This window comes from Strix aluco, chromosome 13, assembly GCF_031877795.1.
Source record: "Strix aluco isolate bStrAlu1 chromosome 13, bStrAlu1.hap1, whole genome shotgun sequence".
NCBI classification, from domain to species: Eukaryota; Metazoa; Chordata; class Aves; order Strigiformes; family Strigidae; genus Strix; species Strix aluco.
Genome location: NC_133943.1, coordinates 20,800,328 through 20,825,457, shown reverse-complemented (window position 1 = coordinate 20,825,457; position 25,130 = coordinate 20,800,328). Strand labels below are relative to the sequence as shown.

The window sequence follows — 25,130 nt, the reverse complement described above, 5'->3', positions numbered from 1 at the left end:
CATCTTTGAAAGTCCTCCACTGAACATCGCGAGCACTCAGATATAATTTGTTACTCAGTACACTGGAAAGAGAGAATTATAATAGAGTTGTTTTGTAGAGCCTAAATAAAAAATATTTCCTCTCCCTTCCTGAGCAGATTAGAAAACTGGTTTTATATTCAGGTGTAATCTGACGTGATTAATAAGACTATTTTACAGGTTTAGATGCAATTATAACACTGCAGTAGTTCCTGGTGGCACCACATAGTGCAGAAGGGCACACTTTTCCCAAAATTGTTGGTGCAATGGGACTGTAGTCATCACCTTTTATCCATTGTCTTCAGGGCTGAAGAGTCTTCACAAGGTTGAAGTCCAAAACTCAGATTCAGACTGTCCATCCCTGAGACTGTGCTGCATGGGGGTGAGGGCACAGTGCACCCCTCCAGCTGACTGTGGGATGCTGTGTAAAAAGGAACTTAAACCTCAGGGCCAGGAGGAAAGGAAGCAGGAGCAAGCTTGATTCTGGGGCCCATTGGGCAAACTGGTTTCTTTCTTTTTTGTTCCTGCTGTTATTTTTTTTTAAAATCCCTGACTGCTTACTGCAAAATGAATAAAGTCTAGGGAGCAGGATTCTGAAGCAGGAATTCTCCTGCCTACCTGAGCATCTTATCTACTGGTCCTCAGAGCCAGATGTGCTCTTGCGATCCTGTGGATCTACTTTCCTTTCTACACAGAGTTCAAGATCTTGCCTGAAGTTACTTGAACAATTAATGAAAAGTCAGAGCTCATTTAAAGCAATTCATCCCACAAGCAAGGGAGCTGATGAAGTCTTTCTGGGAAATTGTATGTGTTCATCTGTTTTCTCACATCAGCAGCCCCTGTCCTTATGAGAAATCTCAGGTTCTGAGCCTGTATGACCTGCCCAGCTGATGATTTTCATAAAATGCTGATTTTTCATAAAACTTGTAGAAATTTGGTATCCGTAGGACCACTGACATCTGCCACGTTTGGTTGAAACTGCCCGTTAAGTTCAACTGGGAGTGTGGAAGGGAGCTGAGAAGCAGATGAGCAGTGTCAGGGACACAGTCACAGAATTCTGTTTCTCTAAGGAGCTGCACACAAATACATGCCTATTTTGCATTAAAAGTAGCAGATTTTATCTTTTCCTTTCATGTAAGATGCCAGCTAATACCCAAATTGGTGCTTTCAAGGCCAAGTGCTCACAATGTGACACTGTAAAACTTGCTGTGTTAGTTTCTGCATTTGAGAAAATGTATTTCTCTTTCTGAATTGCTCACAAGAAGCGTGTAGTAACCAAGGAAGGTGGGATCTGTTAAAGTAGTGTAATGACAGAAGCTCAGAACTAATTCCCCCAACTTTTTATTATTTGCTTTAACGTTAGTACACATAACAGCAAAGGTGTGTAACTTCCTTGTTAGCGACTTCCAGTCAATGAAAGCAAAGTGTCCTGCAGGTATGTTTGTTTTAGAAATTATGCCACAAGTGTGTTTTAGTAAATAATCAAAGATATTTTTTGCAAGTCAAACCAGCTAGTTCTCCAATGCTGCAGCAGAGTTTGTTAGCAACATGCAATATTATAGTAGTAGTTGCACAGTGAGAAACAGTTATAACCTTTGAAGAGTAGCAAGAAAGGGAAACGTTATAAAGCCCAGGGCAGAGGGGAACGGTATAATCTAACTGTGATATGTGCTTGTTCAGTGCTGTGCATATGGAGGAGGCAGCAGTCCTACGTGGAGGACCAGGAGGGCCTGATCAGCAGTGGCCAACAGTCTCCAGTGCTACTCCAGGTAAGGGTGTGAAAATCCAGAATAATGGTGAGGAACTAATGTTGACTGAAACAGACCTCTTAATGCCTCCATCTTAGTTTTCTTCTGTTTTGTGTCTCTGAGGGGAGTTCTTGTAAATTAACCTGTGGGATCTAAATAGAGTGGAATAATAAAGCATAAAATATGTCTTTTTCTTTACTCAGTCTCAGATGAGCACTGGAAATAAGAGTCCTTGATCCCAGCTTTCACCCTGCCTTTGGAGGTTATTGGTTTGTCTAATGGAATAATGGAAGGGCTTCAGTTCTGATGTGTGTGTTCAGATTCAAAATGTTTGGATCTAGGGCTGATTTGCCCTCCGTTTCAAAAGAACAGTAAAACTGGGGTAGGAGCTTATCGGTTATCCCTTTGTTATTTTTACAAACCCAGTAAGTCTCTTTGAACGTCACTTCTCATTTTCTATGGTGAAATCAGACCTATTTTTTTTGCTAGCTATTTTTCACTAGTACATGATGATGGAAACTAAATTATTATTTACTTGTCAAAATAAATGATCAAAACCACATTTTAGAATGTAGTTTCATTTACTCAGTCACTGACTGGTGACTTCACAGCAGTCAATAAGAATTGACAAAAGGTCTTTACTGAGTTAAGAAAAAAAAAAAAATCACCTGTATCTTTTGCAGTGCAGGCAATAAAATATTCTCACTTTTTGTGTTGGAGCAGGAATAATATAGAGACATAGTAGAGCAGCCAGTCCGTGGTATGATCAGCAGCTTCAATCATGTCCAAACTAAGCTGTCAACTTAGTGGATGCCCTGTGTAGGGTTGTGAGCCCTGTATGACAGCTCTGAGAGCATTGTGAGTCCTCCAGAAATTCAAATGAGGAGTGACACTCACATCACAGAGGCAGGTCAAAGGCCGAGAAGTGGGATCTCCAGCAGAAAAGATGTGAGAGATGCTTTATTTAATACCTTTTGGTGCAAAACTTTCACTTGGCTTAAGTGGGAATTGGGCCTGGATAAAGGGCTGAGATGCAACTTGAGGATTTGCAATCACAGTTACAGCTGTTACATGGTTACAAACTGCAGGACCTGTGTTAGTGTTGCAGAAGGGTTGTCCGCAGAAACAGGTTTGGAAATTACTATGTTATATAATGGGCCCCTAGGCTATAATTACCTGGTTTTTGTGTGTTCTCCCTTCTGTTGCAGGCTTTGCAGGAAGACACAGCTTATGTGTGTTACGAAGGTCACGTAACTGTTGAGCTTGCATTTGAAAATGTCACCACAAGTACACTCTAACCTTTACAAGGGCTTCCCTCAGGCTTTCAGCTGCGCTAATCATCCTTGACTGAGCACTTAGTGTACTACCTTATACCAGGTTCAATATGGATGCAAATATTCACCCAGACATTTGCTTGCTGGTAATGCAGATTTCTAAGTACCTGAATGTAAATGCAAAGGTAGGATGGTTCTGTCTTCTGAGGAGGTCCATTGGCATTTGGGTCCCAGAGCCCTGTTCCACTATCTGGACTCAGAATCACAGAATCGTCTAGGTTGGAGAAGCCCTTGAAGATCCTCCAGTCCAACCATGAACCTCACACTGACCATTCTCAACTCCACCAGATCCCTCAGCGCTGGGTCAACCCGACTCTTCAACCCCTCCAGGGATGGGGACTCCCCCCCTGCCCTGGGCAGCCCATTCCAACGCCCAACAACCCCTTCTGCAAAGAAATCCTTCCTAAGAGCCAGTCTGACCCTGCCCTGGCACAATTTGAGGCCATTCCCTCTTGTCCTATCGCTTGTTACTTGGTTAGAGAGACTCATCCCCAGCTCTCTGCACCCTCCTTTCAGGTATTCTTTTTGGGACGCCTCCCTGCTATTCTTTTTGGGTCTCATCTCTTTGTTTGAGGAGCAGCACTAACCCTTGGCTCTTATTGCTCTTTCCCTCCATGACCATGCAGTGAATGCATCCCTGTCACACATGCTGCTTTCTATGTTGGTGACTACTTAGGGTGAAGAAAACTGTAAGGCATAGTGAGAGGGAGCTGGCAGGAGGCCCTGCGGAGCTGGGCAGCTGGAGAGTCCAAGTGCCAAGGCAGTTTACTCTGGCTCCTGGACTGAGCATTGCAGATCATTGTTTCTCTGTGGTTTTTATTTCTAGATAATGTATTCAAACAAGTTGTAAGAAATACCTTCAGCAACACATAATTTTCCTGCCATATAGGAAAATCTGACTAGTTAAAATTGCATTACAGAATATCCATGCTAGTTACAGCTACCTTTAAATCCAATTTTTGTGAATCAGGTTCCTTGTGAATGAATATTTTTTCCTACACAATGAAGGCTATTTGTTTTGTCTTTGCTCCCAAGGGATTAGTGTACCCTGACATAACATTAATTATCCCTTTTTAAAGTGGGTTTCAGGTAATATTCTTCTTCACTGTTTGTAAGAAAAAGCTGCAGATATCCCTGGTCCTTAATAGCAAACAGATGATTCATAAGGAAATCTCAGATTTGATGATTGTACTAATTCTCATAGCTTTGAGTACCTTGTCTTGCATCACATTTTCAGCAATTTACTACCACTGTTTTAGAATCCTATCTGCAGTTTCCCACAAATACCTCTTCCAATGCTTCTTTATTTTTCTGGCTTAGGTTCAAGACCTGTAATTTTTTTGTCAGGTTAACATACACAATTGATGCTTTTCAGGAGAGATTCAACTCATTATGGTCAATTGAGTCAACAAATGCATTTTCTCCTGACATATCATTTACATATGAATGGAGTGCACCTGAGTCCAGATAAACTCCTAGCTAAGCTATTTGTTATCTCAGCATACTGTGGCAGCTGCAGGTCTTGACTTCTGATTACTAGAAACCACTTCCAAGCCTATTCTGTGCACACATTCTCCATGGAGTTGTTTTAGTCAATGGATTAATCCCAGTTTGTCACTAAACCATTCATTTAACTTAACAATCCACAAAAGCCATGGATAAGATGCCTCACAGAGACAGATCCAGAGAGTTAATCAATGAGAGCATTCAAAGATGATGTCATAGAAGCACTTTAAGAAGATGAACAAGTGTTAAATCAGTAAATCCTTAATTCCTTCCTAATGCATAGCTGAACTTGAACATCACATGATGTTTCAACAAATATGTGTTCCCCAAGCAAAACCTGGTCCTCATTTGACTGACAGCGCTCTTATTGACTAGATTGCATATTTCACCCATGCAGGGGACAGTGAATCTTGATTCATTTTTAACTGTCTTTGCATTTTCTTATGTACCAGTCCAATAGTTTGTAGGTTTGTAGTCAGGATACTTCCAAGCGAGGTGGGACAAGAAGGCTCAAACTCCCTCTGGCTAGAGGATAACATTGGGTTTAGCTCTTGGGTGCATCTCATTTGTCCCCCACATGCTATTTAGTGAGTCTGGCAAATGCAGACAGATTTCTGGTTTCTGCTCTATGTACTTCGACAGATTTGGCAATTATATCAGACTTTCTATAGGTGACCACTAATCTGAGTGAACTTTGTTTTCTGGATGTAACTTGGAATAAATGGAGCTTGATTTGCAGAAATGGTGGGAGCTCATAATAGAAATGAAGATGAATCGAAACTTTTCTCTAAACATGCAACACTGAAGATTCTGAATAAGTCTTATGCATAGTTCAGAGCTTAGAATTAGTGGGCGTTAGACAAATCTCTATGTACTTCTCTGTGCTCCAGGTTCCAATCTACAAAACAGAACTGGTAATGCAAGTGCTTCACAAAACAGTCTATATAAGACCCAGGAGAACGATAAGGTTTTGTGATGAAAAACAACCATGAGGAATTTTAAATCCTGTATTCAATGTAGGCTTTATATGTGTGCAGTAAATAAGGCAATGGGCCACACACCGCGTATATAGAGGGGAAAAATGCTTCCATTCAGACAACACTGTAAACAAAAGAGGAAAGGACCTCATGGAAAAATATGCATCTGAAATTTGGAAGCAGGTAGGTGAAGACCATGGGTGAAATACTGGCATCTCTGAAGTCCATGGCAAATAGCCCACTGACATCAAGGAAGCTAGGATTTCAATGTCTAGCCTTACAAATATGCACGAGAGACTGAATAAAGGTTGCATAGGCAAATGCAATCCTAAAATATGCTAATTTTATGCTTTGAATTTTGCAGTGGTAACATTCTTCTAAGTAAATCTGTCATATTTGTTTCCTTTTCCCATATAATTTGCTGGGGAAGAGAGGTGATAGCCTTGTTTTTTAAAGCACTCTTATGAAAAAAGCAATTATACTGTGTGAGAATCTACTGATTTCAACACGGGCAGTCCTCCAAGCTTGACATTCATGGTGCATATGTTTATTCCTTGAACTGGCCAAGTAAACAGCAGTAGTAATATTGGCTGCTGTTCCCTAAGAGAAATAAGCAGGAGAGACAGGTTAGCTCTGAGTTTCATAGCTACTTGAAAAGGCAGGGGAATATTATAACCAAGAAACACAGAGATCAACTCCAGGTCTGAAGAGGACTGTATGTGCTATATATGTGTATATATATATTTTAATGTATATATATAAGATGTTTATACAAAGATGTATATCTCCTTGTGTCCTGTCACCCCAAGCCTGATTCTTTCAGCGTTTGTCCTCTGAAGTTTGTGTCTATCACAGCTTTCCTCTCTTTATTCAGTATTTCCTCCTGTTGTTCCTTACCTCCTGCTTAACTGTGACCTTTTTACACATGCCATGCTAGCTCAGAATATTCCATGCCTATATATTCTTAGACTGTCCTGGTTTTATCCTGGTAACTACAGTTGCTCTGGAATAAATTTATGTTGCTCTCAGAGGATGGTTCCTGCTGCAATCATCTGGAATGCAGAAGAGGTCCATTGATGGGGCATGGCCTGTAGAATAAGTGATGAATACTGAAAATTAAATGAGAAGCAACTATAAATATGGCAAATAAGCAAAGCTATCTGAAAGGTAAAGTCAGTCTTCCTAGCAAGTTTTGTACTGCTGGTCTGGGGTAGAGAGTTGTAAATGGAATGACTGTGGGAAAGCTGTGAAGAAAGGAAAGGGGATGCTTGCATGGACTTCAATAAAAATGTCCAAGAATGCCTTGATAGGAGGAGGCATTATTATAATTATCTAGTGTAAGTTGTGGCATACACAATTCTGTGTTTCACAGACTAACTTCTATGTCAAGCAAGTAAATCCTACTTGAATAATAACATTCTGTCAGAAAGAGATACTCTCTTCCAACAGAACAGCATGAGAAGGACCCAGGTAAGAGACAGGGCAATAGTGTAAGCAGGAGAGATCTGAGCAGAAAAATCTAAGAACATGATGGGGGACACCAGTAAAAATCTTGGAATGGGAAGGTGAGCACAGAGGATCTGGTAGAGGGAAACAATTGGAAAGGGATGCTAGAAGGTTTACAGGAGGCAGATAGTGTTAGGAATGGCACAGTGTAGACTCTTAAAATGACTACTGAGCATAGGTCACTGGAAAGAAGATTGGCACACCGAGGTTGGGTAATAGATTGTGATGAGGGGGACAGAAAGCCACACTTCAGTTAGTTGTTCTTTTAATGAAATAATCATTTGATCTGTCTGCATCTTTGAGTCCATTTAATATCAGCACCGGAGAAATGCACGATTTGTTTTTCAGGTTGACTCTTTCACTGTTGCAACAGACACTCTTCTTGAAATTCAGCAGGAATAACACTCCAGTACAAGCTCACAGAGGGCCACAGTGCTGTCACAAGGCTCTTGGCCTCTGAAGTGTTTTTCTAAAAATTCAGTTTAAAGAGAAAGAGCCTAAGAAAATAACTGAGAGTCATGAGACCTGAGGTATAACATATTTCATGTGATATAGCTTTACACTGTGGTTGTAAATGGAGAATAATTTCTTCCTAAATGTCAGTGAGTTTCTATTCACCTTCTTCAAACGACCTTCCTTATCTACAGAAAAAGCATCTAATTAAGACACATCAAGCAGTAACTGCAAAGAATGTGCAGGAGCTGAAAGTTCTGCTTCTTTGAGACTGTTAAAGGTTAATTTACAAATAACAGCAGAGAACACTGGCTTGGCTTTAGCAGTTCATTGATTAAAGCTATAGAAGATAATAACTAATTAGCAACCCAGAATACAAAACTGGGATCTTGGTTCGTTGCAGAATGCTGCAGCAGTTTAAAATGGAAGGAGCTAGAAAACAGAGCTGTGCACATTTATATCTGTTATATTTATTTTAATTTATAACAAATTTCCTATGGAATTTCATCATTCCAACTTTCAAAACCAGAAATACCTATATATCAAAATACCAGCCCTAAGAACCATACCCTAAGTGGTGCAAGAAACACTGTGATGATATGTATAATATTTTTAATGGAGAAAATAGGGAAAATACAGAACAGCCAGTTTTCATGTCTCATGAAAATTAGTCTTCCAATCAGTGATATAATAAATCCCCAAAATGAAGGTCATAAGCAGTTTAACTAGTTTCTAAGCCTACACAGTAAAGTGTCGTACAGATTTGGTTCACAGCCTCTTGTAATCATGGAAAAAATTATCCCCATAAAGCACACTAAAATCATTATTTAAAGCTGCAGTATCTCTACCAGCCCAGTAGATTCTGGAGAAGGAAATCATGCCAGCTTTCTCATGTAGATGCAGAGCAATGACACTATACTGAAATAGAAATAATCTGCAAGGACCATATAAGGCTAAATCCCTTTCTTTTATCTCCAAGCTTTGACCTTGTTCATTGAATTCTCAAGTTAATTCCACCTAGTTTCTGAGGCCTTCAATGTGATACACAGTCCTCAGTTTTGCCCTTACTCCCAGTGCACTTTATTCCCAGGATACTCCCTGTATACTTCCTGCTCTCCAGCTTTCCACTGCTGTTTCCTGCATCTTCACCTCTTTTCTGTTACTTATCTGGTTTGCCAAGTATGCATCTCTCTGTTCCCTGTTTCTCTTCAAAACCCGTTTATTCCTTTCATCTAATGACTCTGGTCTATTCCTGCTCATCTGTCCGCTGTGTCTCCCCTCTGTATCGTTATTCCAGGAATGCTGAAATGTAGATCACTGGCTTGGCCACACATCACCTTTTCAATATTTCATACTGAACTAAGAATTTTCTGTGGTAAATGCTTCTCATTTCTGACAGCCTGATGGAAGCTGGAGAGGATTGAGGATTTCAGATGCTTCTTGGGCTGAAGAAAAGCATTTTGTAGTCAGAAAGATTTTTCAAAAGAACATGTCAAAAAGAATTTTTATGACAGATGCGGCTTGATATACTGATTATTATTTTTTAAAAACTGATGACTGTTCTGATCAGGAGCTCGTCTGCTTCACCACATGCAAACTGTAGTTGAAGCAGCAGTTTGGACTTTCAATATTTGCAGCCAGGACTAGATAAATGAATAGGTTAGTTTAAATTTCTGTTCAGCTGAGTGGGCAAAGAAAGGAGGGGAAGACAGATTATGTTATACAGAAACTGCAGTCATGACTTGGCTAATGTTAAATTTACTTTCTGTTATTTTGTTATTTTCCTCTTAGCTGCAAAAAACACCATGACTGACCTGAAATAGCATTTATGATCTTTATCACAGGGTCCATTATTTTTCCGTGGAGTGTACCAACTAAATTAGATTACATGGATGAGAGATTTAATAGTGTGTGATACCTTAGTCCTTGAAGACTCAGTGTAAGGACAAAAAAGGACTCATCAGAATTTGAAAAATGCTAATGCTGGAAACTTCAAAGTTGAGTGGTCTGTTTGTCTTAATATATTTGAAGAAGACTTTGTTTTCATTTTGACTATGAAAGAGAATGGTCTTGGAAGGGTTTATGTCTTCATATACTGGCGGAGAATTCTTGATTCCACCTGCGGCAAAGATTTGTGACAGGAATTAACCTTTCTCATTAGCCCCAGGCAATGCAGAATGCATTTGTGCATCTTGTCATTTAGTCAAGTCCCTGTGCATGTGCAGTCCTTCCATTTAGATTAGGGCCACACTTGTCCCTGACTGCAGCCAGCTGTTGAATTTGCCAAAGTGGAGATGACCACGTCCATCTTCTGATCTCCACATCGGGTGATTGTTCCAATGCAGATTGCTTGAAGGTTCCTGTAAGACTGATAGCTCCAGCTGGGATACTAATAACACAGGAGATCTGCCAAATTTCTAAAACCAGGAGTAAAATAAGAGTAATGGGAGCAAAAGGCTAGTGGTTTTCTGTGACTGAGTAACATGAAGCAGGTCTGCCCAAAATGTGGGTAAAAGCTGCTGCAGCTCAAGACTTTGTCATTTTAAGGAGTGATAAAGTAAGAGATTTTACACAAGCAGTTTAGTTGGCTAGCTGGTTATAATTTCTGTATTTAGGTGCTAGGAGAAAGTTTAATAACCATATCTCGTTGTCTATTTAATTATTCCTTTCCTATAGTAATCTGTTTGCTTCCTCAAAATGGAAGTTACAGTTGGACCTAAAAAATGTGTCTCATTTGATAGCTGTTACTAACTGTACTCTGTGTTTTAAGAACAAAATAACATCTCTTGAACAGTACCTGATTTTGATTATAGTTAATTTTCTTATATTTGTAAAGGCCAATAGTTTGTTAACTCTTTTGAATCAAACACAAAAACTCCAGCTAGTTTATCAGATTTCCCACCCTGATTAACATACCATCTAGAAGTTAGACATACCCCAAATGATGCTGTAACTGAGCCAAAAAGAGCAGGATGGGACACCACTCTGCCAAAAAATAGATTTGCCAGATGATGTGATTGGCTTGTAGACATCTGGTAGGAAATTATTTTGTAAATAAAATAAAGCCTGATTTTTCATTGCTCTAGGCACGTGCTTCTTTGTGATCTTGGTAACAATACCAGTGAGTTTGTCTTGCTTACCTACTGGTAATATTCTGTAGCTACACAGAAGACATGGATTTTGATTCCCATCTCTATTATTTTCTCAGAGGTTTCAATAAATAAATAGAAAAATCACTCACAGCTGTACTACCTTGGGTTGTGATCTTGTCAGAACTTATAAGCTAAATAAGTGTTTATCTGGTCAGTACTTCAGGGAATTGATGGTAATCAAATTGTTTCCACATGAGGTTACAGCTGCTTTATTTTCTCCCTGTTGTGCCTCCCTTTTGTGTGTGTGGTTTGTTTTTCCCTTCCCCCCCCCCCCCCCCCCCCCTTCTCTATTGCTGTGGGCTTGATTTTATGCTTTTTAGATTTTTTTGAAAGAAAATATACTCAAGTAAATGTCAAAACAACCTATGATATTCATGATCCCAAAGGAATTTCAACTCTGTTATCTCTTGCAATATACATTTCACTATCTGATAGAAAATAGGTGGATAAAATAAGGAAGGTTCTAAACAATTCTAAGAAATTTTGATCTGGAATGTATTTATAGTACAAGCGATGGAAGGAGAAAAGAGGTTGAGGGAGTACAGACCACTCTGAGATATTACATCTTCCCCTAATGGATGTCTGCCCGTGTACAGCACTTTGCTGTACACAGGGTCATGAATGTATTTTTCATGTGTTTATTTTTGTGACCAGGCATTGCTTCACCATCTGTTATTAATGCTGTAGTGTGGCAGTGCCTCTCAGCTTAGATGGCACTACACAAAGCCCTTACAAATAGCAAAAGACAAGCTTTGCCTGAAGGAACTTACCACTTACATGAGCAGGGCAGACAAAGTCTGGGAACACAAGGGAAAGGACATGATCATTATCCTGTTCTATAAAGGAAAAAACAAGGTGCAGAAAAATTAAAGTTATTCTTATCACAGAGTGCTCTGTAGCTATGCTGAGGCTGTGAGCCTGTTCAGGGCTGTCCTTCCCTGCTCCTCTCCAGGCTGCTGAGCCAGAGAGAGCCATAAGGTCAGGGCTTCCTGAACACTATGGGATTATTTTTTCAGCCTTCATGTTTCACTGCAGTGCTTACAGGCCCTTTGCCTGCAATGCCAGACCTTTAGCAGCTCACAAGCCCTGCTTTTAAAGAGGCAGGCAGAGGCTGTTTCACATTCCTCTTGGCCATTACATTTCTCTCCTTTGCACCTCTGTGATCTCTTTGCCCTATCCTTGCTTTGGTGGGACTGCCAGAATAGACCTGGGCTGCACAAAGCAGAGAAAGCAATACTGCAATACTGTGCCTATTTTTTCAGCACACATTCTGACTATTTGACCTGGACATGATGAATTTACTTTTGAGAGCTAAGCTCTGAACTCATTTGGTCGTTACTTGTGTGCACTCAGAGGGTGTAATGAGAGATGTAAAACAGTAACAGCAGCACACAAAGGCATCCCCTTCATTATGGGGATTTAATTCTCAGAAAATCAAGGCTCTGGCTGTGGAGGGAATGAATCTGAGTGCAGCTTCTCTGCTCTTGTCTTGTATAATTACAGTCACCCATCCCTAAAAGCATCCCCTCTTAGCATGCACACACAGTTAGCAAAATGAATGGGTTGATTAGGAAGAAAAAAACACCACAAACCCTTTGTAGTCTTGTGGAAATAGTTTCTATGTGTTTATGCTGAGAAAAATATAATGCTGCTTCTACTTGCAGAGGTAGATAAGACAGGTTCAGATAAGGCAGGGGAAGCTTGGTGCAGCCTGAGGGATCTTGTTCAGAGCATGCACATCCCAGCTCAGCACGCAGTGCTGGATTCAGATACCAAGAGAGGACCAGAGCAAAAGAGTTAGCAGCAGTTCATCCCACAGCAAATGCTATAAAGGAGGCTGGAGCTAGAACAGAATTCACTGGTAGTGGTTTGAACACGATGAAATTAAATTTCTTATATTTTGATTGAGTTTGTTACTAGGAACTGAGCAAGTGCTTCATTTGCTGTTGTTAGTGGCCCAGTTCTGTCTTGTGCCTGCCTTCCATGACTTGTCTTTTAACCGTTAAGAAAAGGAGCTGTTGAAAAAACAAGTAAGATTTGTTGACTGGCAAGCAAATCCTGTGCTAATGGAATCCCAGGCTCTCTTGGGGGGCGTGTGCTATCCTGTTGCATAGAGCTGGGTGGTATTTGAGGGTCTGCAAAGGGAGTTCAATCTTCATGTAAAGGTCAGTTCTCAGGCATGTAGTACCGAAGCACACACATGACAGGCTGCTGCCTGGGCTGGGACTGGCACTGATTAAATACCTAATTGTGCAGCTAATCTCCTTAGGCTCACCTGGACAATTAATGGCAAGAGAGGTCCTCTGCCCTTCCCTCTCTGCATTTGTCCCTGTGGTTACCAGAGCTGGTCGAGGGATTTTGCCTTAGGTTATACCTTCTTATCCTGTAATCACACCTCCTTGGCCTTGTGCCTGGTCCTGTGGATTGCTTATGCTATCTAGGTTATTCAAACCTTGAAAAATAAATACCTAGTTAATAAATACCTAGTTATTTCCAAGAGGCAAGCTCTGATCAAGTAATTTCAGCAGTTTTTTCACATTCAGATTTTTCATACGTTGGGAGGCACTTGGAAATCAAGAAACCATAGACTGAGCTCAAAAACAATCAGGGAAGTCCTGACCCTGCTTTAGTTCTCTTGATTCAATTTTCTGATATTTTTGTTGCACATAATCACTTGAATGCACTAGCTGAGCTTAAAGGAAGAACAGAATGTTGTAAGACTTAGAATAAAATGAGAGGGGTTTTGAACAAAGGCAGTGAGTGAAAAATGGCAAAACCTGTATCAAAATATTATCATAATACTGAAAAATGCAGAGTGAACGATTCCTCCCCCAAATTTCCTTCAAACTCTGCCTGCAGACCTTACAACATTGCTTTTAAGACACAAAATCCAACCTGGGTTTTTCATTACTGAGGAACGTTACACATTAAACACCTCTCTGATCTGCAGTTGCAAATTACTTTCTCCTCCCTCCTACTCTCAGTTTTTCACTATCTCTTGCTATATCAGTGTTCCATGATCCTGTATGCTCCCAGGAACGAGAGGTTGTCATTTTAGTGGTAAGTCGACTTGCACGCCTATAGTAGTGTTTAAGTAGTCATAATTCATAACTGAATACTTTGTCTTCAATGTTCACCACACCATTTTGAACTGCTCCCATTGTCATCTCAGACTGTAATGGCAAGCAGCATCCTTTCCAAATGCCCAAAGTCAAATATATTCAGTCACATACAGAGGATAAGCTGGCCCCAAGAAGTGACCTGTAATTGCAGCATGCATAGACTATCAGCAGGAGGAGTATGCTAGCACCACACTGCTCATTAGGTTTCCAAGAGATTTGTTCTCTCTAGTTATCATGTATAATGTCATCTCTTCATGGCAAAAATTACCTGTTCTTGGTAGATTATTATCTTGCTGCAAATTTATGCTAAGTAGGTAGCAGAGCCTCCCACATGTGTAGCTAGAAACAGAAGAATTAAAATAAATGAATAACATTAGTGTCAGACTATCTGCCTCAGTTATTCCCAGACTTCACTCCAGTTGGGAGAAATAAAGCACCATGATGTACATCACCTTTCGCTTTTAATTGAGCTTATTTCCTGTGGGGCAAGAAAGGTTACAGAGTTTCACGAGGACCACACATGCTGTGATCCACCCTGGATCCCTGTCTTTACCCCTCCGAAGAGTGCAGGTGCAGTTATATAGTAAAAGAGTTTTCAGCAGTGAAGTCTGGAGACAGAACAAAGCACATTTCTGTTGTTTCACACTGTAAATCGGTATATCCATCTCAGTGTACAGACTTTCAAACTGTGGCTAAACCTATCTAGGAGACCTGTTAACGGGAAAGAGAACTACTTACTTCTGGGCCCACAAGCAAAATAATAATAATAATGATCCTAATCCAGTTCCTCGCTGGCAATTTGCCGCATCAGAGAAAACACTGTCACAACTGAAACTAATTGGCAGCCCTAGCAGGGAGGCCAGTGAGTCATGTAGGCTAAATCCATGCAGGTCAACTTGTGATCTTTTCTGAGGCGTAGGCAGCATGATGGGAAGCTCAGAGCGTTTCTACCAGCTTTGTAGCTGTTCTCAGTGGAAAATATATCCCCAGCCATGAATACTGATGCTATGAGTGTTTATTTCTTGATACATTTTTATGAATCTTCAAATTATATGTCAAATATAATTTTAAAAGCTTAATCCTCACCAAGGTTTACAATAAACCTCCTTATTCTTGCCTGGTATTTCTCTTTTTACCATTCCCAGATGGCAAGTGTTTATAACAGACAATGTAGAAACTGCATCTGGGTCCTTCATAGCTATGAAGTAAGGTCAGCCCTGGCTGGAGATCTTTGATATCTTCACTCTAATCTGCAGATTGTCCTTTCCATTTGTTCATTTCCCCTGATTAATTTGAATTAAATACCAGTTAGAGAGCTCCTCACAGTTCTTTCATGTGGAGCAAAAAATCATCAGAGGATGGAATGTAGGTAAAAGTAAAATGTAGGTGTTTCTTCCTGCTTCATACTAATCATCCAGGCAGCCTTGGAGTGCACTCCACTTGTGCATTAAAGGAGAGAAAGAGGCAGTTAAAGAGTCTAAAGTATCTATTTGAAAAGAGCTGCAACAACACTATGTTAACTAGTGCTCGGTACAAAATCACTGCTACACTGGCCTGCAGAGTTGCTAGGAAACCAAAATAAAAATCCCTACTTTGTAAAGCACAGCAATATCATGAACATAGCAGATTTTTGCTGCTATTCCTCTTTTTTTTTTTTTTTTTTTCTTTTTTAGTGATGTTTAAGCAAGGTTGTGGAGGATGGAGGGAGGAGACAGGCTGCACAAAATGGAGTTAGAGGAAGCACTAGGAAGCTCGTCTCTGTCCTGTTGTCTAGTCCTACATGTGTTGCAGGCTTACTGCAAGTAATTTTGATTTTTAAAAAGAGTTAGTTTTCAACTTTAGGACAAAGGAATACTTCCCTGCTCTTACCCAGCTTGTATTCAAAGAACCATGGAGGCAGCTGGCAGGGAAAATAGTGAGGCTTGTAGCAGGGAAGAGCTTGTCTGCATTTCAGGGAGGCTACATGGACTAAAGGCATGGGCTTTGTGTAGTTCCACATCAGATTATACCAGTCTAAGTCTGGGATTTTTGGTTTTGCTTTTTCTTTTAGTTCTTGCCATACATTCCAGTTGTCTCTCAAATCAGCATTGTTTCTCCTCTGACTATAGAGTTAGCTGGCTGAGGGAGCTGATCTGCCTGAAAAGGCTTGTGTAGACTTAATTTTCAGCTAAATTAGCTGCTGCTGAGAACTAATACTGGCACAAAACGTGGTAGGGATACTACAGACTAAATGTGTGGAACTGCATCTTCAGAACAAGTTGTGCTTGTAGAGAATCAACCTTGTCAAATCATGGTGGCAGATACAGGAAACAAGAACTGTTGTAGAGTTGATCATAACGTAATGAAGAGAAAAGGAAGATAAGGACTTTCATTATCTGAGTAAGAAGAACACAAACAATGAAAGAGATACTATGTCCAAGAACAATGAAGCATTTGATAAGGGGTTTGAGAAGTATAGTAATCCCCTGACAGAATTAATTCTAAAATGTGTTCTTTTTGAAGTGTATTTATGAAGTAGAAATATTGAATAGATATCTGCATGAAGAACATAGAGCTCCAGCACTGGAGACACTGATTTCTGAAATTAGATATGAGATACAAATGGGTTACAGGTACACTGTAACAACAGCTTAGGCTACGCTCAGCCTGCATATCAACTTACAAAACTACTGAACATTTCTCCCAGTTGTGCTCCCTGGATTGCTTACACAGAGCCTTAGGTCTGGATAAGCATTACGTCGGTCAGTTAATCTGGTTTTGAGGCCACTCAAATACAAAAAATCAGAAAAAAACCCAGACACAACATCAGAGCAATGCTCAGGTCTTTAGGAGATGGATCAATATTTGAATGCTATGAACACAAGGCAAGTGTACCAGTTCAACATGTAAGAAACTAAGAATCAGGAGAAAAACAGAGGGTGGATTTTTGGTTTTATGTTAGTCACCTGTGGCGTAAACAATAGAATCCCAGTTGGTCACACAAACTTGCAAGCTCAAGCAAATTCTGTTGGAGAGAAATGATGTTACATTTAGTTTGTTGCTTCTAGAGCAGGTAACTGTAACAGATCAGCTAAATTATGTTCACCAAGTTTCTTTTTCACTATTATTCATCATGACTACCAGAAATGCTGATATCTGTGTTGTAGACAGAGGCCAAAATGCACAGAGCCATGACTTCTGTGTTCTTACCTGAGACTATAACCTTTGCCTTGTGCTGGGAAAGACGGGTAGTGACACTGTATGGAAACAGGTTTATTGTGGATACTGTGGCTATCCAGCCTAAGAAAAACTAGGTACAAGAATCCACCTGGTGATGAGACCGATGATATGATTTTAGCAGACCCAGACATTCTCAGCAAATACACTAGTCAGAAAGAGCTGCCAGGCATTCAGCTGCCATAGGTACAGCCAGTCTATTTGATCAATGACCAATTCCATTCCGGATGGATTGTGCTGCCAGCTGCAATATAATCAGCAATACTGATAAGCAGCAATATTGGACTGGAGAACATGACCAAATGCTTGTGTTGTATTAACAAAACTATTTAATGGCTAGCAGGCAATTGCAGACTGTTGAGAAGAAACCCACTAGCCATGAGACATTGCTTGGAATTCATCATAGCAGTTAGAGTAAGCCTTGATGTGGTTACAGTGTTACATAAGCATATTCACAAGAGAGGAGGGAGAATTCATCACGGGTTCTTCCTGCCCTTCCCATGCTCTCTAAGGATATGTTTCTAAGAGCAAACTGAAGTCAAAACAGAATCCACTGTGAAGTTCATGAAACTACTGAAATGCAGATGGCCATCAGATGTAGTAATATCACTGTAGAAAGAACAGTCTGTGAAGAAAAGAAGTTGTAATATCCACTAAAACTAGAAAAGCAGGTCCACAGCCAAATAATTATTTAAAAACTTGCAGGTAAACTGAGAATCAGCATTGAAAACCCACTGGAAAAAATATTGGCTATTTCTACAATCTGAGGACAAACTGATCTGCCCAAGGCAGTATTTCCTGATTGTGGAAAGGGCTGTGTTCTGCCAGACAGAATGAGAGGACTCATCAGACTAGCTGACTGCCTTTGTCTCCACTTCTGGTAGGCATTTCTGGGAATAAATGCTTAAGGGCATTAGGGGTTGTAAGATTTTTCAGTATTGGTATATGCAGACAATAGAGAAACTCCAAGACATCTGAATGGCACCCATTTAGAGAAATGGCACTGAATTACTATTTGAGTGGAAAAGAAAGCAAGCCTAGAGAAAAATCCCCAGATCATACCCTAGAAATGCCTCTAGAAATGAGTGTAGGAAGGATGTAGCCAACTCTCTCCCTTTCATTGCAGACTCAGCTTTACAGTGTATCTAAGTAGATGAAACCTGCCCCAAGACAGGAAAATTTTGCCAGGCAGACAAGATGAAGATGAATAAGGCAGAAGAAATCCTATACTAAGTAATGGTAATGTCTGAAAACTCCAGTAGTTCACAGGAGACTGAGAGCCTGAATGAACAAGCCCAGACCAAAGGATAGGAAGGGAGTAAGCAGTTTATAGTATCACCAACCGCCTTTCCAAATTCTGTACTTTCCTAACAGTATCCAGGAAGCTCTTCAGATTGTTGACTTGCAATAAAGTAACAAGACCAGGTTCTTGAAAGAGTAAAAAAAAAAAATAAATCATTCAGAGTTCTTGCCTGTATCCACTCGCCTTCCTACACTATTAACCCTTTTAGCTACAGGTTTTCTGATGATTTCTCAATATAGAGGAGATCCTTCTGTATTGATCCTTCACTTCTGGAGAATTCTCCATCTACATAACCATACATTTTTTTCTGTAACCCACATATGTGTAATAGCTTGCTCTAGTTTTCTCTGTCTTTCCTCCGTCCTGTTGAAGTGACTGCTATTTTCATGCATTTGTATCTCACTTCTAGGTAATCAGCGTTCTTTCCAAGCGCTGAGCTATTGCTTTTAGCATCCTTACCATTTACTTAAAAGAGGGGACAGAAGATCTGAGTGGGGAGCAGAAAACATGATATTTATATTTTGTTCTCTTTAAACACATCTTGCGCTGCTTGTTTTCCCCAAGCCATAGTTGCCTTCTTGACCTTTGGGATTCCTTTCCAAGGACAGGAACTTTCATTCCCCCTTGGAGAAATGAAGAGCTATGCCCATGGCTAGGAGTCTCAGCCTTCCATTGGCATATCCTTCCTCCTGGCATCTTTACACCACTGTGGTTCATGCTCATCATAGCTCATCACTGCATCTCATGCTCTAGGGGCAGTCCTAGACCAAGACCAGTGAGACCTGGACTCCTGTGAAATCTCATTGTTTTCTGTCGTACTGAAATGAACAGTTTATCCAGTTACTGTTGCGGGAGTGTCCCAGGTTTTCTTCTGAATGCTGGAAGTGAGTGAAAATCTTAAATGCATGTTTAGCCTGTGCTTTCTATGGAAAGTGAGGCTCTGTATTGCTCAAGCAAGTGGCTGCTCTCTCCTTACATGGGCTGGCCAGTCATCTTCTTACCTGTACCTGCTCCTGTTGAAGAACTAAAATGCTGAGGTTGTGGTCAGGAGACTCCTAATTGGAGACTCCTAATTATCTGTATTTTTTTTTTTTTTTATTTTTAGCTCATTTATGGAAGCCCAACCTAGTTGATGTCTTCCTTTAATGATACACAGTGGCTGGAAGGCCAAACTAATTTTTTTTTTCCAAACATTTCAACAGTCTTTGATATTACTGCATGGGATTTGGGTAATATGCTGATGGATTCTGGCAAAAGTGGACAGGATTGCATTGGACTGGTCATACATCTACTTTTGAGGTACAGGCTGGGATTTAGAGTAATGAAATATTTGTTCTACCATTTTGGCTTCACAGCAATAACCTTTCTTTTGAGCTGTGCAGAACATTATACTTGAGAAGTTACATGAAAGCCAATTATTACCAGTCCCATGTACAGAGCTCAGTAGTCAAACATGGACAGATCATGATTTTAGAAAATTAAATTTCTTGTTTATTTTTTCTTCATCATCAGAGTTATGATTCTTTTTCCTTTCCTCTTTTTCCACCCCAGGCTTTTCCTAAAGCCATAGGGATTATAGGTTTGATTTTGTTTAATTCTGAGATCATATAGTGCTGGAGCAGCATTTGAGCCTTCAAAAAGTCTAGCAGTCATCATGTACCATGCACAAAATGAGAGAACTGGCCATTTTGCACTTCAGAATAATTACTGGTAAAAAGTGGAGCTGTATTAGTTCCATGGTATTAATTTTTGTGAACATATAAATACAGATTTCTACAACAGTTTTAGCACCCAAGTCAAGCAAACGTTGAACATATAGTGCTGCTGCTGAACTGTGAATTTTTAGATATCCTAGGTCCAGACTTTTGGATGCACAACTGCTCACTTCATATGTTGGGTTAATAGTTAAGGTCAGCTCAGACGCTGAGAGTATTACTCTTGAAACTGGTGAACAGGTATTCCTGTAGAGCACAGCTTGCTTTCTGCTCTACCAGATACTGAATTTTTTGGCCTTCTGGGCTGTATACAAAGTCCTTCTACTTTCACAGGGGAATGAGGAGACAAGAGAGGATTGTTTGTGTTTCAAATGGCCTTTATTCACTCTGAAAAGAGGCAACTGTTGCAGTGGGTTTTTTCATACAGAACATGTGGTCCGAGACTGTGCCATTCTGATAGCAAATAAGAAAAATATGTAGCATGGATTAAGGTAAGGGGACTATATGTGGTTGTTGAGATAAATTTAGTATTTGTGAAAGGCGGCAAATTGTTGCACCTTGACAGTGAAGTCTCCTGTTAACTGCAGAGGACAGGTGCCTCCTTTGCAGACCTGCTTGTGTTTCATCTTTGACCTGGAAGAGTCAAGACTAGTAACCACTGGCTATTTCTTATTTGTGTGTTAATCATTCTTTTATTTCTCTGCTGAGGTTGGCAGTTAAGGAAAAATATGTAATTGTTATTTGCAGTGTGGAGGTTTGTCCCTCCCACCACTTGCCAGAGACCCATCACTTCATAATACGTAGGATTGGAGGTGTAAATTGCAGCAGATTCTGGAATCTGGAGGTGAAAGCTTCCAAATCATACTAATCACTAACGTTTTTGAGATACAGACAGTACATCCTAGCAAACGTTCAGCTGGGTTTTCAGAATAACTCAGGTACACCTCTATGCTGAGACAACAGTTTGAATGTACAAGCAGAGTTTCCAGATGAGAATGTCACTGCCTAATCGGGAGAAACATATTCAGGTCAAGTGCCAGATACAGTTATGCAGGATAACAGTATTGGTCCACACAGCCTTTAGGGAAGCAGCATAATACTGGAATACTGACAGAGAATCCAGAAACCAGTGCACAGCCTTGAAGGAAGCCATCGGAAGATGTTTTTCTGTCTTGCAGACCATGATTATTGATTAGTCAGTTCTGTGATCCTCACACATGAGCTCTTCATTGACTGGAATTAGATTTATGAAGGCAGTTGCTTTCTTCGCAGCAGTAGCACATGCACGGCATGTTCTGTTTGTCACAGATGCCTAGGGAAGGGAGAGCACCTGTTATTAAATGCACGATGGTGTAGAGAATAGGATGGATAAACAGACCATGAAATTGCATTGGGTCAGTCCTATGCTGCCAATCCTGAACACTCAAAACTTAAGCCTCAAGTAGAGGTTGTTATAAAAATTATTATTTTTTTAAAAGAAACAAAGGAGTTCCTTTTTATTTGCTTCCTGGTGCATTAGCAGCTAAAAGTAACTTTTTTTCCCCCTGTGAAACCTGAGATTCTCACAAAATCACAAAACTACTGATACTTAACTAAAGTGACAAATATTCTGAGAATTGGCAGGATAAATGGGCATGACATGATCCCACAGTGCCAAAACTAGAGACACAAAAATCCCACGCAGGTAGAAAAAGCTACATGAGAAAACTCGGGCTGCAGTTTTTGCTCTTTCATTATTTAATTGTGGTTAAAATACAACGGCCACAAGGGAACAAGCTTGATTCTATTCTCTGTGTGTTAGACTATGGTAGTGCCACCTGCTCAGCATTTTTCTTGCTTAACGCAGCTTTTGTACCGAGCCCAAAGCAGAATTACCTGGAGGAGCAGCAGAAAACTTGCAGAGAGCCTTGTGATAGTTGAGGATTAGGAGGCAGGAAATGGGTGATTCACTTTGGCTTCTGAAGACATTCAAAGCTGCAGGCAGGATCAGGAAGGATATTTGGGAGGGTGATGAACTGATTCCTAAATTATTTCTAGAAGTGAAAAATAGTGGGGTTTGCTTTAAGAAAGCTCTGCAGGTTTGGGTGCAGTTGCAGACATAGTTGTCCAAACTGTGGCCTCAAATTGCGCCAGGGAAGGTTTAGACTGGATATTAGGAAACATTTCTTTCCAGAACGGGTAGTCAGGTGTTGGAATGGGCTGCCCAGGGAGGTGGTGGAGTCCCCATCCCTGGAGGTGTTTAAGAGTAAAGTTGACTTAACGCTTAGAGATATGCTGTAGTTGGGAACTGTCAGTGTTAGGTCAATGGTTGGACTGGATGATCTTCTAGGTCTTTTCCAACCTAGACAATTCTGTGTGTGATTGTGTGTGTGTGTGTGAAGCAGATGACTTTGGGTCCTAGCATGGCCTTGGATCAATGAATTTACGTCACCTTCTTCAGTAAGGAGAAAGTCATCCCACCTGGCACCATTTGGTATGCTTTGGTGAATGGCTAAGGCCCTGAAGAGAGCAGCTGAACAATTAAGACATTATTCTCAGTATTTATAAACAGTTGTTTTGTTGGTGTGTTGTTGGTTTCCTCTCTCTCTAAAAAATATTTATGTGCCAAAGGGAAAGCTCTGGCCCCTGAAAAACAAAGGAGTAAAGCCCTCATAATTAATTTCTGCTATTTGTTTCTCTCATATACTATAGACAAGACTATATGGCTCACGTCAGTATTTGCTATTGAGCCTAAATAATTGTCCTCTCTCCAGGTATTGTCCTCTCCTGAAGACCGACATATCAGCTGTAAGCAAATGGCAGATTCGCTGGTGTACGGAGATACAGATCTGTTTGCCTGTTCACTGAGTTGTTTCACTAGAGACGCAAATTGGATAATTGCAGATGCAAAAATTGTCGATAGCTGCTTGTAGAAGATCTGCATGCATGATTACACTGTTTTTACAGGAAGAATTATTAAATATTAGTGCTAGTTTCAGTAAATATGCACACGTGTTTTTGAATATAAACCTCAGAATTGTGTGCCTCTGGTGGGTAGAATGAACTAGATGGAACACAGCATTTTAAAGCATCCTTTTGCTGTCGTTTCTCCTCAGTACACACTACATGTGCTTTGACTGCACTTCCTCTGGTCTCTAAGCCACTGCAGAAATTCCAGTCACTGAGCAGCTGCGTGTATGCTTGAATGAAGTGTGTGCTGCTCCGTGTGTCAGCAGGAAAAGATATAAATAGAGCTTTTTTCTCCTTGTTGTCACAAGCTATGTTTCTGCTGGCTACCCCAAGCTATTTGTTCTTCAAGTCTGGTGTAAAGGGAATACCTTTAAGTTAGGTTCAGTGCTGCAGTTGTGGATCACAGAGAGAATATGAAGCAATTTAAGGATTGTAACCATTTACACCTAGTGCTTAGTGGGACAAGGCCTATCAAGATTAATGAATGGCTGTGCTTACTGCTGTCCAGGCAATTGGCATTTTGCTGCAGAAGTTGCCTTTTCTTTTTTTCTCCCTTTCCAGTGAGGGAATATATTGAAATAGCTGACAAAAATGCCCCTTTATGGAACTGTCAGGTTTTACAGTCTGAGGATGAAGCTCTTTGGGCTTTGTGCTCTCCTGCTGACACACGCTGGTCTCACACCTTTGCAATGAAGAATTGCTCCTGGTGCCAACTCGTACACCAAATGTAATCACTGAGAGATCTGGAGAGCTGGTGGGTGAGTTGGTTTGCCTGGCCCTGGGGATCCCTGGTCTAGCAGGAATATTCATTTATCATCATGTGATCTGACATATGTGAGCTGCACCACACATCAGGACTCTGAACTTGAGTGGTCTGCATGGATTAAAATGGACCAGGATGTGATATCCTTGAAGCTGCTATCCAGATACAGAGTTGATAATGTGACAAGCCCTTTCCTTCATGACCTGAAGTGTCACTGGTGTGACTGAGGAGAGATCCTGGGAAAGTAGAATCTGAAATGGGGTGTTCTCTGAAGTGAGACAGAGCTTGGCCCATCCTTGGAAGCACAAAGGCTGGTTCAGGAGGCCCTGGTTGCGTAGGACTTTGATGGAATTGTAAATAATGTTGTCTCACCTCACTTTTCCAACTGAAATCAGTTTTTAAAGTGTTCCTGACGTATAAGCATCTGATCTGTCCTACAGTTCCCACAAGAAAAACTGTCTGCATTAGGTATATCCAGCTCTGTGCAAGGACTACTGTGGGTGATAGCAAGCCACAATTTATGCAAAAAATGTCAATGCATGTACCTCCATCACCGGTTTCCTTTCTGCTAATGAAGTGCCTTGCACAGTGTCCATATTACGGACTGGCTTACGTGAGGCTGACACTTCACAGTGGTCCCTGATAGTGCCAGGAGCTGCTCTCTGCATCATTCTGAGTGCACTTAATGTAGACCGTATAGGTAATAATTAAGAAGCCAGTCACCTCCTCAACAATCACAGAAATTCAAAGCAAATGAACCAATTGTATATTAACACGTATGTATATACACACAATTACAAAGGGAAAACAAAATTTTAAAGTTTAATTGAGATTTAAAGCATTTTTTAAATATGCTATATGTAGATCCCACCAGATGGTAATTTAAAATTAATTTTGAAGTGAAAGATTCAACAAGTAATAACATCACCTTTTAGCCTTTATAACCACTAAGATGTTCTAAATGTTTCTATTCTTTGACAGCTTGTCCTAGTTGCCTGGGCATATGACACATTTCCTGGAAGGAAAATAACTATGCTATCAATCCAGATACAGTCTGTCCTTGATTTTCTCCCTGCCTTTTCATTTAAAGGAATCACAGCTATAAGAAATGTGAATTTTCTAAAATCTAATCAAGATAGGATTTTTTTTTCTATGTCAGCCTCCATTAAGCAATAATATAGAAATGAAGTTAATTTTCCTTACATTGCTCTCAGGCATCCATTTTACATCCATTACACTTTATGTGTAATAATTCATTTCGCAGATTTGATCTTCCTGTTCATTTCAAGCCAGTTGTTCCATTTTTAATATTTCTTTCAGAAGGCAGGCATATTATATAAATAACTTTCTGATATGTTACTACAACTG

At 40.3% G+C, this 25,130-nt stretch overlaps 1 protein-coding gene across 1 annotated transcript in view; it reads left to right on the top strand.

Moving 5' to 3' along the window:
- LOC141929194 (protocadherin alpha-2-like) overlaps window positions 1-25,130 on the top strand; it is a 94,473-nt gene that overhangs the window by 55,939 nt on the left and 13,404 nt on the right. The window contains exon 3 of the mRNA XM_074838376.1: window positions 1,699-1,787. Coding sequence (XP_074694477.1) covers window positions 1,699-1,787 — 89 coding nt within the window. The remainder of the gene's footprint in view (window positions 1-1,698; window positions 1,788-25,130) is intronic.